This window comes from Conger conger, chromosome 4 (genome assembly GCF_963514075.1).
Source record: "Conger conger chromosome 4, fConCon1.1, whole genome shotgun sequence".
Lineage (NCBI taxonomy): Eukaryota > Metazoa > Chordata > Actinopteri > Anguilliformes > Congridae > Conger > Conger conger.
Window position 1 is genome coordinate 21,270,481 of NC_083763.1, and position 13,343 is coordinate 21,283,823.

Consider the following 13,343-nt stretch of genomic DNA (forward strand, 5'->3'; position numbering starts at 1 on the left):
TATTGCCTTTAATTCTTTATTGTTTGGGGTATATAATAATAATAATAATAATAATAATAATAATAATAATAATAATAATACAGAAAATGATTTTGCCACAAACTGGTCATGCACATTTTACAAAGGGGATGAAATATATAAATGAACATGAATAATGATTAGCCCATTACACCAGATATGGAAATAGTCATGGTTCATGAGTTTAATGGGATATACATTAACTAATACACATTACCCCTATGTTACAACTAGGTTTCCTGAGGATGGACATGGGGGGTGGACTCTATGTATATCTGCCACAGTTTCACGGGACCTTCAGACCCCAAACAGAATGTAGGTGAAATGTCCTGTGGAGGACTTTGGAAATATGTTATCAAGTAAAAAAATCATGATTTATAAGATGTTTTCATGAAGTTTTATCAGTAACAAGCTGATGAAAATGTTTTTTTTTGCTTTTTTCTTTTCATTTGGAGTTGTTAAAGAGGGTACAGGGTTTCCAGGGCCGCAAACAGAACTGAGGTTTAAAACATTTTAATGGTTTAAAATTATTTAATTGATTAGATGATTAACTACTTATCAGTATGTAAAAATGTAATGAAAATGTAACAGTAGCATGGAATAATGGGCCTACGGCTCTCACAATACATTTATAATTAAAAATATAGTTATATTTCAATTGCGCTTTCACCCAAAGTTAGTGAACTGTATGAAACAACATGTCCCAGAATCCCATGCCAAGTGTTTCCGTTACGTTGGGGGGTAACCGGATGTTTCCATTTAGGGACACGACTCCTTAGTAGGTTTCATGTGTGAAACAAGTTCTTGTTTAAACTTAAATTTTCGGTTTGCTCTAAAATACTTGAATGTAGTAGGCATTATATTAAGTCTGCCTATATTATAGATAGTATGTCAATTAAATAATTTGTGAAGAATTTCGTCAATGAAATATCTGTTCAACTGGCCTGGCTAGCTGGCCAGATAGCTGCAGGGACTTATCTAGCTGGCTAAGTTAGTTAGCTAGTTAGAAATGGTCGCTGACTTAGATCATCTGCTAAATGCCATGTGGTATCTCGTCTTTGGCTATCCTACCTAACCTACCGAAGCTGTCATAGATGTCACTTGTCTCGTTAGTTTAACAGTGCTTGTAGTTATATCAGTAGCTACAATCATACTGTACAACTTGCTAGGTAGCTGCGAGTTTTAAGTAGACTACGTTTTAAATAGTCGTGCTTGCTGGCCAGCAACAATGCATCCTATTTTATTCTGAACTTACCAAAATTAATCTTTGCCTTTTCTGAAGGTGTTGCTAGCTAAATGTCCAAGAAGAAGAAGAAGAAGAAGCAAAAGGACAGGAGTCCTACTTCATCCTCGTACGAGAGAAATGACGAGGTGAATTAGTTACGAAAAATGTTTTTATGTTTACAGCAACATATGGAATGTTTTGTAAACTGTCATTCAAAGATGCTTTGATTAATTTTTCCTTCCTGAGTCCCGTTACGAGTGGAAATCGCACAATCACATAATATGTTTGTATTACACATAACATGTACATTATGTATTTTCAGTCATTCAAAGAAAAGGAGTATCGCAAGACCAAAGAAACCTCAAAGAGAGAGCACTACAGTGATTTTCATGTCAGGTAAGCTTTGAGAAACATTGCAGTCTGAACTCTTTTTGTAATGGATGATAGTAATAATGGATGCGTTCATGCGGTGCATGCTGATAAACCTTTGAAGTTTGTCCACTTTCTTCTGAATAACCACCGTAAGCAGAAAACTGAGGTGTACAATCACTTAAGTGACTATGGACATGACAGAGCACCCTGAACACAATTCAACAGGCTATGGCAATATGTTTTCTTTTTTGCCCTTGTGGTTAAGCTGTACCCTTTGTTAGCAGGCCGATGCAAGATGAAGCAGGGAGGCCAAGGCAGGTGGACTCTCTCCCTTCACCTAAAAAAAACCTTGCTGAGAGTTCTCCAAGGAAAGAGAGACTGTACAAAAAGCCTGTCTACAGACTGGGAACTGTTTCACATTCAGAGAAGGAGAAAGACCGTAATAAAGAAGTGAAAGAAAAGCAATCAACAACTAGCAGCACATGCACTTTGGAGAATGACAGTAAAAGACCTCACTGCACTAAAAAGAGCCCCCCGAACCCAACTGCAGCAGGAGAGTCTACTAGGAAGCGTGTCTCGGAGGAACTCAGGGAAGAGCGTAAGCAGCTTGTGAAGCGACGGTCCAAGGAGCCGTTGGAATCTAAAGGTTTTGTCCAGTTCTCTCTGAGAAAGGAACACTCACAAGAGCCCAAAGGTAAACCTGCTGCCTTTAAAACTGTCAACGTATCCACAACGGTCTCCAAAGAGCCGCACAGACACTCTGAAAGCTCAAAGCCTTCTGGGAGCACCCAGGAAGAAAAGCAATGGTTGAATCCTCATAAGCGTCTTCAATTTAAAATTCCCAAAAAGACCAGTGCTGTAGTAAACAAAGATAAAGTCTGGGAAAACTCTTTGTTAAGAGATTATAAAAGGAGTATCACTGAGAAAGTCCCCAGGCGTTCTCCTCCCACTGCTAATGTGTTTTCAGCATGTACATTTTCGAGCAGAAAATCTAAAGAAAAAGCCAAGCCAAGCTGTGAAGTAAACCCGACAGCATCCATCTTTGTTGGGGCTTTCTCATCACCCTCTGAGAGACACAAGGAATCCCGAAGTACAGATAACAAGAGAGCAACGGCCTTAAACTCTACAGCATTGCCTGAAAATGTGAGTTGACCTTTTTGAAATGCATGTTTCACAGATATTCAGACAGTCCCCTGTCTATCACTGTTCAGTACAAGCAGATATTTTGCAGCATTCCTTTTACAGCAATAGATCTATCTTTGGAATTTGGTTTTGTAGTGTAATAATCATTGTATGTATTTTCAGGCACAGAATTCAAGAGTTTCTTCTAAGGCCACAGAAACCTATGACGGTGACCAAGAGGTACAGTTTACTTTCAGTTTGTAGGATTGGAACGTTGTCAAAGACCCTCTGTGTGAATAAGACAATTCTGGATCTGTTCACCAGTATGAGCTCAGCTCTGTCAATGAAAGACTCCCATGTGTAATTAAGTAGCACCTATGGGCTTAATGTGTCATCAGATGCTGCTACATTTATTGGAGGTGTGCGTGTGCATCTTTCTGTAGGCTGCTTGTGTATGTGTGTGTCCAGGTATTGGATCTCAGCTGTAGTGTGCATGTCTGTGTCTGTGTGTGTGCATGTGTTTGTATTCCTGTGTGTTCATGTATGAGACCTCAGTTGCAGTGTGTGTATATCTGTATGTCCAGGTATGGGCTGTCAACTGTAGTGTTTGTGTGGATGCAGGTTATTACAGAGCTGCACAAGGCCCGCTCTCAGAAGTTACTGGAAGTCAATGTGGTGGACAGCTATGGAGAACTCACCCGCATGGACATCGACCCACCGGAGGAGATCAAGGCTTTCTCCTTCAGTAAGAGTCACTTTCAGTGCCCTGACTCAATCTCCTATTCGCACACAAAGAAATGTGTTAGATCGTTGTTCAAGTTTGCTTATAAAGTACTCATCTATTTTCTTGTGTGTAAGGGGTAGAATATTGTACATGAATCAATGGAGAAACATCCTTGAAATTATTAAGAGGCAGAAACAATTATTGACATTGATAAATTAACTGCTATTATCCCATACCTAGCCCTCTTATTGTTTCCATTAATGTAACTGCAGGTGTTACATTTCAGTTATGGCTTAGCTTATGAATGTTTGATGTCACATTAAATTAAATTAAACTTATTTCAGTCTGCATTCAACGATAATAAGTTACATGAAAGGAGGCAGATACTCAAATATCACAAGCTAAAAAAATGAGACAACACCACAATCCAAGATCTGCAGTCTGAAATGGGAGGAGGCTGAATCTGCTGCTTACAATGCCTACCCTTTTAACAAAACATCTTATTTTGCTTCAAAAGGTGACATCACACAACATCATAGACAAACAAACAAATTCAAAACAAAACAAACAAAAACAACTTGCATGTCCGGTGTCGAGGACCCGGCCCTAGGCCCGCCTGATGAGAGATTGAGAGAAGATGGGTTAGGCAGGAATGCATTGTTAACCCCTCGCACACGCCAATGGGGTAGGAGTAAAAGCTCCCGTGAGAGGAGAAGTATATGGTACAAGATAAATATACAACCGTATATGGACACTGAGGAGTCTGAAGTCAGAGATTTAGGGTTTTAGAGAGCAAGGCTAAAGGTCTGACTGAGGCCATGCGTAGAATGTGTTCTAGCATGACCGTGGAAGATGCTGAACATGCTGAACGGGAAATTGGTGACCCAGGGAGTTTGGCGTTCAAGGAGACGGTAGATGTGATAACATACTTAGTTGACACGTGTGGGCTTGCTCCTACAGGGGAGGAGCACAAGGCCTGGTTAAAGCAACAGGATGAGGAAAACAATGAAGATAATTGGGAGATCAAAGAGTATGAGGAGATGGAAAAATGTAGGAGAGATAAGGAAAACGGAAGGGATGTCAATACCGAAAGAAGATTAAGAGGCTTCAAGGGCCTTCCTGATTATAGCACAAATAATTTATCGGATAGATTCAAAGGACTAACAGTGGAGGAGTTAAATGATGAATTACACTCAGCTATTAGCTGGATTTCTTTTGTAGATCCCTTAAGGCGCCACAAAAAGGGGTACCTGAAGAGTGTATTGAGATGGTGGCAGGCACTAACTTCTGGCTTGCATGAGGTCAAGGTGTGGAGGAAGTCAAGGAGAGACTATGAAATTGAAACAGACACCAGTGATGAATAGATTCCTTAAAAAAAATACAAAAAAAGTTAGTGTTTTTCCACTCGTATATTGAGATGGTGGAAATTCCCAACCGGAGGGGCACATGAGATAAAGTATTGGGGAAATTTCTTTTGAGGTATGAGAAAATGACAGTGGGACAAACAGAAGTGATGAATATGGTCATTAAAAAGTTGCATGAGAGATAAATGTCTTCCCACTCGATATATTGGGGACATTTCTTATCAAAAAAGGTACACTCTTACACGGAAAAAGGATATATAAGGAATAAGCTTTTAGACCTTAGAATAGCACCGGTACCCTGTTCTTCTATCCCAATGTCTCTTTCTGATCATCCTGTCTCATGTTAGTTCTGTACGTTGCAGTACTGTTGGATTTTTAAATTACTGTGCCAAATTCTGTTACTCTAATCAGTATTGATCAGAACTTTAGGAATCTGAACTTGATACTGATTGTTTTCTGTAGGTACAGAGCAGCTTCATCAAGATCTTCTCATCATCTTGGACACAAACATCCTTCTCAGTCACCTGGACTTTGTCAAGAAGATGAGAACACATGGTCTGGGAGGTACGTCATTCTAAAGAGGACAGCAGTGATTACTTTAAAATATGTTTTCATTGCTCTTGTACTTTGGAAATATTGCTTTAGCAACCAGAATTTCTGGCTTGTTTGGGCCTTGAAACCTAGCAACAATTTCTGCTCATGTTTAAGTAAAATATCCACTGGCTGCACTTCACTTGATTTTCCCACATCGAGTCAAGTGTCTTTTAATTCAAAAAAAAAATATATATACTTGGTGACATTCAATTACTTAGTGACCCTGTATTTGAAAATTAAGCTAAGGACTGGAAGGAATGCAAATTTTGTTCCCTCTGCAATTGAATGGAACTATAGATAAGGATTAAAATTGAGTGAGAGAACTCTCATTCAGTGATGTACCTTTTCCATCATTGACAGAAACCAGTGCCTTCACCCCCAGAAGTGTGAAAACATCAGCCATGTCACAGCTTATTTCCCCACTGCCATGTAATGTTCCAGTGCGTTCACATGCAGAGCAGTATGTTAGCTTTGAGGATGTGTGCCGTTTGTAGCACATGCAGTACTGTATGTTAGCTTTGAGGATGGGAGTTGTTTGCACCACAGACAGTACTTTACGTTAGGTTTGAGGATTTGTGTTTGTACGACATGCAGTATGTTATCTTTGAGGCCCTGCACAGGTCTGAGCGGTGAACCCCCTCTCAGCTCTAGGCTTCCCCCACATCCTGATCCCATGGGTGGTGATGCAGGAGCTGGACTCGCTGAAGCAGGGAAAGCTGTCCTCCAGCGTGGAGCACAAAGCCAGGCCGGCGGTGCATTACATCTACACCACCCTGAAGAACCAGGAGCCCAGGCTCTGGGGCCAGTCCATGCAGCAGGCCTCTCAGAGGATCTGTGAGTCTGTCACTCTCTCCTTCCCACAAGGCCTAGGGAGTCCCCTTTAGTCTTGGGTTTGACCCTTTCAGTCCCAAGCCCAATATGGAGTGGCTGCACCCAAATCCCAAGGGCTTTTGGCTTTGGTTGAGAGCATTGAGAAAGTTGAGAATTTAGTAGGGTTTTAATAGGGGCTCAAAACAATAGTAAAGCAGTCATTTTGATCGGTTGAAAAGGTATATGGTCGAGAGTGCCGTATGGAATTTTTGGGACCGAAAATTCCCCAAAGGGAGATTTGCGAGTCGGTTTTCTGTCATTCTGACCCGGTTACCCACAGAAGTAGGTTTTCATTTCAACCCTAATTCGGCACACCTGATTCTACTAATTAACGGCTCAACAAAATCTCTAGCTGTTGACCGAGGTGTGCTTTGTTACGGTTAGAGTGAAAACCTACATGGCGGTAGATGTTCAGGAGCTGGGTTGGTTACCACAGCGTTACATTGATGTAGTCTTGGTGCTAATGGCGAGGTTAAATGCAGCAGCGATTCTCTCGGTGGCCTGACGTGTCCTTGCCCTGCCTTTCCGTTGGGTTGTAGTCTCATTGCCTCTAAACTGATTGCACGTGATGACAGAGGGTCCAAAGGAGCATAGGCAGCAGCTGCAGTGTGATTTTTGCCATGCAGTACCTCAGTTCGACTGTAGATGGCGACAGCAGCTCACCTCGCGTCGCCCTCCCGCAGCCGTTACCTGCAGGTTTTCCGTCTCAAGGACGAGCTGTTTGGAGCGCTCACTGCGGCACGGCGTCCATTTTCATTTGTCATCAGAGCCCGTTTACTCAGCATTACGCAGCACATAGCTGGAGTCACGCTGCAGTTTGGGCTTTGAGCGTGAGTCGGGTGACCTGGGCGGGGAACACCTGGTGCTTGAAAAGGACACTTGCCCAGGGAAGTCAGATGGAGGGCAGCAGCTGCCGGGGACGTTTTACTCTTGCGAGCGGCAGACCTGCCTTCATTTACAGCTGCAGGACTGATTTTAAGTGCGTAATTGATGCAGTTATAAGTGGTGATGGCGATGCTGCCATTGCAGCTGCCACCATAGTGTCATAATTCATGTAATAAATTATGGCCTCAGGTTAGTCAGGATACTGATGATGCTTTTGTAGTTGCTTTTGTCAACTTTCAGACAAGGGATTATGTTCTGCTAGCAGTGGTGTTTAAAATGTGGGATTATGTTCAGTAAACAGTGCTGTTTGAGTTGTGGGATTATGTGCAGTGAATAGTGCTGTTTGAGTTGTGGGATTATGTGCAGTGAATAGTGCTGTTTGAGGTGTGGGATTATGTTCAATTAGTAGTGCTGTTTGAGTTGTGGGATTATGTTCAATTATCAGTGCTGTTTGAGTTGTGGGATTACATGCTGTGAATAGTGCTGTTTGAGTTGTGGGATTATGTGCAGTGAATAGTGCTGTTTGAGTTGTGGGATTATGTGCAGTGAATAGTGCTGTTTGAGGTGTGGGATTATGTTCAATTAGTAGTGCTGTTTGAGTTGTGGGATTATGTTCAATTATCAGTGCTGTTTGAGTTGTGGGATTACATGCTGTGAATAGTGCTGTTTGAGTTGTGGGATTATGTGCAGTGAATAGTGCTGTTTGAGTTGTGGGATTATGTGCAGTGAATAGTGCTGTTTGAGGTGTGGGATTATGTTCAATTAGTAGTGCTGTTTGAGTTGTGGGATTATGTTCAATTATCAGTGCTGTTTGAGTTGTGGGATTACATGCTGTGAATAGTGCTGTTTGAGTTGTGGGATTATGTGCAGTGAATAGTGCTGTTTGAGTTGTGGGATTATGTGCAGTGAATAGTGCTGTTTGAGGTGTGGGATTATGTTCAATTAGTAGTGCTGTTTGAGTTGTGGGATTATGTTCAATTATCAGTGCTGTTTGAGTTGTGGGATTACATGCTGTGAATAGTGCTGTTTGAGTTGTGGGATTATGTGCAGTGAATAGTGCTGTTTGAGGTGTGGGATTATGTTCAATTAGTAGTGCTGTTTGAGTTGTGGGATTATGTTCAATTATCAGTGCTGTTTGAGTTGTGGGATTACATGCTGTGAATAGTGCTGTTTGAGTTGTGGGATTATGTTCAGTGAGTAGTGCTGTTTGGGACATACAGACATGTCGTGTGTGATCTCACACTGGCCACTGTGAAAGCTTCCCCACTCAGCTGGCCTGCCGATCACCCTGGTTACAACCCTCACAGTCTCCATACAAGCTCATTTAGCATTGATGCCAAGAACCTTCATGGCACTTGAAACAAGTGGACAAGTGGACAAGTTTTGGGCTCTCCAACAGTGGACTATTATCATTAGCAGCAAGTGCTCTGGAAAGAAAAGTGACAGTCCTCCTCCTCCTCCTCCTCTGTCCGTCTTACCCTCTGGCTCTCTGACTCAACCACTTCTTCTCACTGCATGTCATCAGGATTCTGTACATGTGCTCTCAGACTGTTGAGGTCAGCGTTTGTGGTCTGAATGGAGGCAGGTCTGTTCCTGAGGGCACTGAAGTTGGCTCTTCCATCATCCCGCATGGCGTGAGCCACCGTCAAACGGCAGCAGATCTGGAGTCGGTGTTTTGTCATTGTGTATCTTTGTTAGAAGTTGCCTCCTTTTCAGTGTCCTGCAAACAGAATTATATGAACAGGCAGGCAAAATGCGCCATTTCAGGTACAGCAAAGGTTCAGCTCACGCTTAAAAGGTTTAAATGGCTTCATCTTTGTGACTGTGTCATTCAGTGGCGACATTATTCATATTCATATTATAGGATTAGAAACATTATTTGCACGCTTTTAGGAAAGTTATTGTCGATACTCTAAGTCTTACAATTAAATGCAGTACATTTTGGTGACTCTGTGATCTCTGTGACACGTTAAAGTTATAAATTAGTCATTCATGGAGTTTGAGTTGTGGCCTGTGTGGGAAGAAAGGTGTAAAAACGGCAGCCCTATAGGAACTCCAGTGGCTGGCTTGCATAATCATAATGTTGCATGGTTATGGGGAAGGGCTGACGAGTCCTTTTCTTAAAATGGCCGGGGCTTGTCATTTTTACTGCCAGAATGAGAAAGGCAGTATTGTGTAATCTGTGGTGTGTCTCTGGCAGGCGGGCTGGATGCTGAGAGTAATGATGACCGTGTGCTGCACTGCTGCCTGCAGTACCAGGGACTGTACCCAGGGGCGGCACTCATTCTCTGCACGTGAGTTACTGCTCTGTGTGTGTCTGTGTACGTGTATGTCCTAAGAGCTCTGTGAGTACGGTAGCTTATATTCCTGTGGTGTTCTGTATCTTTTTATGTGTCCTCTAATGTTCTATGCAGTGCTGTCTGAATGTTTATGCGCATGTTTTGTCTGAGTCATGTGCTTACTCATTTCTCTCTGTCTGAGGTCTGAGAGCTTGCAAATACGTCTATGCGTCTTGGTGCAGTGTGTGTGTCTGGGGCTGTATTTGGGTCTGTGTATCTGTCGATCGCTGTCTCTCTCCCTGATTGTCCATGCTCCTGTCTAATAGCAATGATAAGAACCTGTGCAGCAAGGCCCTGCTGAGTGGAGTGAAAGCCTTGAGTAAGACTGACCTGGAGTCTGAGGTGGAGCGGCTCCATTCTGACCCACAGGCACACTGCCGCCAGCCTGTCCCCAACTGCTGGCCTGCACACACAGGTCGAGCATCCGCAGCCCATGTTATGCTACTACACTACACGCTACAATACTGTATTCACTAGCGCTTTGGTTTTTACACCTCCGTGACTATAAATCTCTCATTGTTACTAACATCTGCAACCATTACAATGATGTGCCTCACATTAAAGGGACATCTGATATTATTTTTTGTGCATATCTGGGACATATGCAAGCACAGTGAAACTGAAATAGTATCAAAAGACCCCAGAATGTGAACTTTTATGCATGTCCATAATTCTGCCATACAGCTGAGGCCAAAAGTTTACATACACCCAGGCTAAAGACGTTTAAATTCAATTTTTCACAACACAAATTCGCAAATTAGGGTGTCGACTATTTCTATAAGCGGCATTTTCAAAATAATAGCTAAGAGACAGATTTATTTCTGCTTGAATTTACTTTATCAGACTTCTACTTAGCCAAAAGTTCCAGAAATTGATGGACTTTTAGGAGCTTCTGATTGGCCAGTTGCCATTGTTGTTAATTGGAATGTATTTAAGGGCCTACCTTTTAGAACCAGTGCCTTTTTGTCCTGGACACCATGGAGAAGTCCAAGCAGCTCAGGCAAGAAAATACATTTTGGGCCTCCACAAGTCTGGTTCCTCCTGAGGAATTTCTGAACAATCAAAGGTACCATGAGAAAACAATTATATGCAAATATACAGATATTGGGATCACACAGACACTGCATCATTTAGGGAGGCACAAATTAACTCCAAGGGATGAACAAACTTTGGTCCAAAAAATTCAACTAAACCCCAAGACAACAACAAAGGAACTGGTGGAGGAGTTGGAGGCATCAGGTACCAAAGTAATACGTCCACCAGAGTCCTTCATCGGCTGTCGGACAAGGAAGCCCCTACTCCAAAACCAGCATAACAAAGCCAGACTGAAGTTTCCAGGTGTTAACCAGGACAAATACAGTGGTGTGAAAAAGTGTTTGCCCCCTTCCTGATTTCTTATTTTTTTTTGCATGTTTGTCACACTTAAATGTTTCAGATCAAACAAATTTAAATATTAGTCAAAGACAACACAAGTAAACACAAAATGCAGTTTTTAAAATGAAGGTTTTTATTATTAAGGGAGAAAAAAAAAATCCAAACCTACATGGCCCCATGTGGAAAAAGTGATTGCCCCCTAAACCTAATAACTGGTGGGCCACCCTTAGCAGCAACAACTGCAATCAATCGTTTGCGATAACTTGCAATGAGTCTCTTACAGCGCTGTGGAGGAATTTTGGCCCACTCATCTTTGCAGAATTGTTGTAATTCAGCCACATTGGAGGGTTTTCGAACATGAACCGCCTTTTTAAGGTCATGCCACAGCATCTCAATAGGATTCAGGTCAGGACTTTGACTAGGCCACTGCAAAGTCTTCATTTTGTTTTTCTTCAGCCATTCAGAGGTGGACTTGCTGGTTTTGGATCATTGTCCTGCTGCAGAACCCAAGTTTGTTTCAGCTTGAGGTCACAAACAGATGGCCGGACATTCTCCTTCAGGATTTTTTGGTAGACAGCAGAATTCATGGTTCCATTTATCACAGCCTTTATCAAAGTCTTCCAGGTCCTGAAGCAGCAAAACAGCCCCAGACCATCACACTACCACCACCATATTTTACTGTTGGTATGATGAAATGCGGTGTTACTTTTACGCCAGATGTAATGGGACACACACCTTCCAAAAAGTTCAACTTTTGTCTCGTCAGACCACAGAGTATTTTCCCAAAAGTCTTGGGGAACATCAAGATGTTTTCTGGCAAAATTGAGACAAGCCTTAATGTTCTTTTTGCTCAGCAGTGGTTTTTGTCTTGGAACTTTTGCCCAGTCTCTTTCTTATGGTGGAGTCATGAACACTGACCTTAACTGAGGCAAGTGAGGCCTGCAGTTCTTTGGATGTTGTTGTGGGATCTTTTGTGACCTCTTGGATGAGTCGTCTGCGCTCTTGGGGTAATTTTGGTCGGCCGGCCACTCCTGGGAAGGTTCACCACTGTTCCATGTTTTCGCCATTTGTGGATAATGGCTCTCACCGTGGTTCGCTGGAGTCCCAAAGCTTTAGAAATGGCTTTATAACCTTTTCCAGACTGATAGATCTCAATTACTTTCTTTCTCATTTGTTCCTGAATTTCTTTAGATCTCGACATGATGTCTAGCTTTTGAGGATCATTTAGTCTACTTCACTTTGTCAGGCAGGTCCTATTTAAGTGATTTCTTGATTGAGAACAGGTGTGGCAGTAATCAGGCCTGGGTGTGGCTAGAGAAATTTAACTCAGGTTTGATAAATCACAGTTAAGTTATGTTTTAACAGGGGGGGGGCAAATCACTTTTTCACACAGGGCCATGTAGGTTTGGATTTTTTTTCTCCCTTAATAATAAAAACATTCATTTAAAAACTGCATTTTGTGTTTACTTGTGTTGTCTTTGACTAATATTTAAATTTGTTTGATGATCTGAAACATTTAAGTGTGACAAACATGCAAAAAAAAAAAAAAAAAAAAAAAAAAAAAAAAAAAAAAAAAGGGTTCTCAGTTCAGATTAAAGTAAAATTGAACTGTTTGGTTATAATCAGCGCTATGTATGGAGGAAAATGGGTGAAGGTTTTAAGTCTAAGAACACCATCCCAACTGTGAAGGACTGGTGCACTTCAGAAAATAGATGGCATCATGAGGAAGGAGAATTATCTAGAAATTCTGAAGCACACATCAATCACATCAAGACATCAGCCAGAAAGTTCAAACTTGGTCACAGTTTGGTCTTCCAGCAGGACAGCAATCCTAAGCATCCAAGCAAAATGGCTTAAAGAGATTGGAGTGGCCATCACAAAGCCCTTACCTGAATCCCAAAAAACATCTGTGGACTGAACTGAAAAAGCGTGTCCAAGGAAGGAAGCTCACAAACCTGACTTACACCAGTTCTGTCTGGAGGAATGGGCAAAAATTCTATCAAAGTATTGTGAGAAGCTTGTGGAAGGCTACTCCAAGCATTTGACTCAAGTTAAGCAATTAAGAGGCAGTGCCAGCAAATACTAACAAAGTGTCCCTGTGAACCTGAAAATCTGATATAGTAAATACAAGCAGAAATATATGTGTCTTAGCTATTATTTTGAAATGACTGGAAATAAATTCACTTAACATAGGAAATGTATGGTGACATGAAATTGGTTGTGAAAAATTGAGTTTGAAAGTTTTTAGCCTAGGTGTATGTAAAACTTTGGCCTCAACTGTATTTATTACACATTCTGAGTTGTTTTGGTGTGAAAATCTCATTTTGAATGGGCCATGGATGTATACATCAGAGCAGGGCTGCCAGACCCTGTTCCTGGAAATCAGTCCTACATTAGACACTTCAGAGAGGTCGCGTTTCCCCCAGGACAGAAATTGTGCTATTCCTGAAGCTTGT

At 41.8% G+C, this 13,343-nt stretch overlaps 1 protein-coding gene across 2 annotated transcripts in view; it reads left to right on the top strand.

Annotated features, from left to right (window-relative positions):
• The first annotated feature begins 758 nt into the window (after positions 1-758).
• Positions 759-13,343, top strand: part of swt1 (SWT1 RNA endoribonuclease homolog) — a 28,507-nt gene continuing 15,922 nt past the window's right edge. The window contains exons 1-10 of one of the 2 annotated variants that reach the window (XM_061240660.1): positions 759-796; positions 1,301-1,389; positions 1,566-1,639; positions 1,897-2,758; positions 2,921-2,977; positions 3,359-3,482; positions 5,288-5,389; positions 6,065-6,253; positions 9,375-9,468; positions 9,780-9,928. In XM_061240660.1, coding sequence (XP_061096644.1) covers positions 1,315-1,389; positions 1,566-1,639; positions 1,897-2,758; positions 2,921-2,977; positions 3,359-3,482; positions 5,288-5,389; positions 6,065-6,253; positions 9,375-9,468; positions 9,780-9,928 — 1,726 coding nt within the window. In that variant the 5' untranslated portion in view covers positions 759-796; positions 1,301-1,314. Of the gene's footprint in view, positions 1,390-1,565; positions 1,640-1,896; positions 2,759-2,920; positions 2,978-3,358; positions 3,483-5,287; positions 5,390-6,064; positions 6,254-9,374; positions 9,469-9,779; positions 9,929-13,343 lie in introns of both variants that reach the window. The other variant, XM_061240661.1, reaches the window with a different exon arrangement.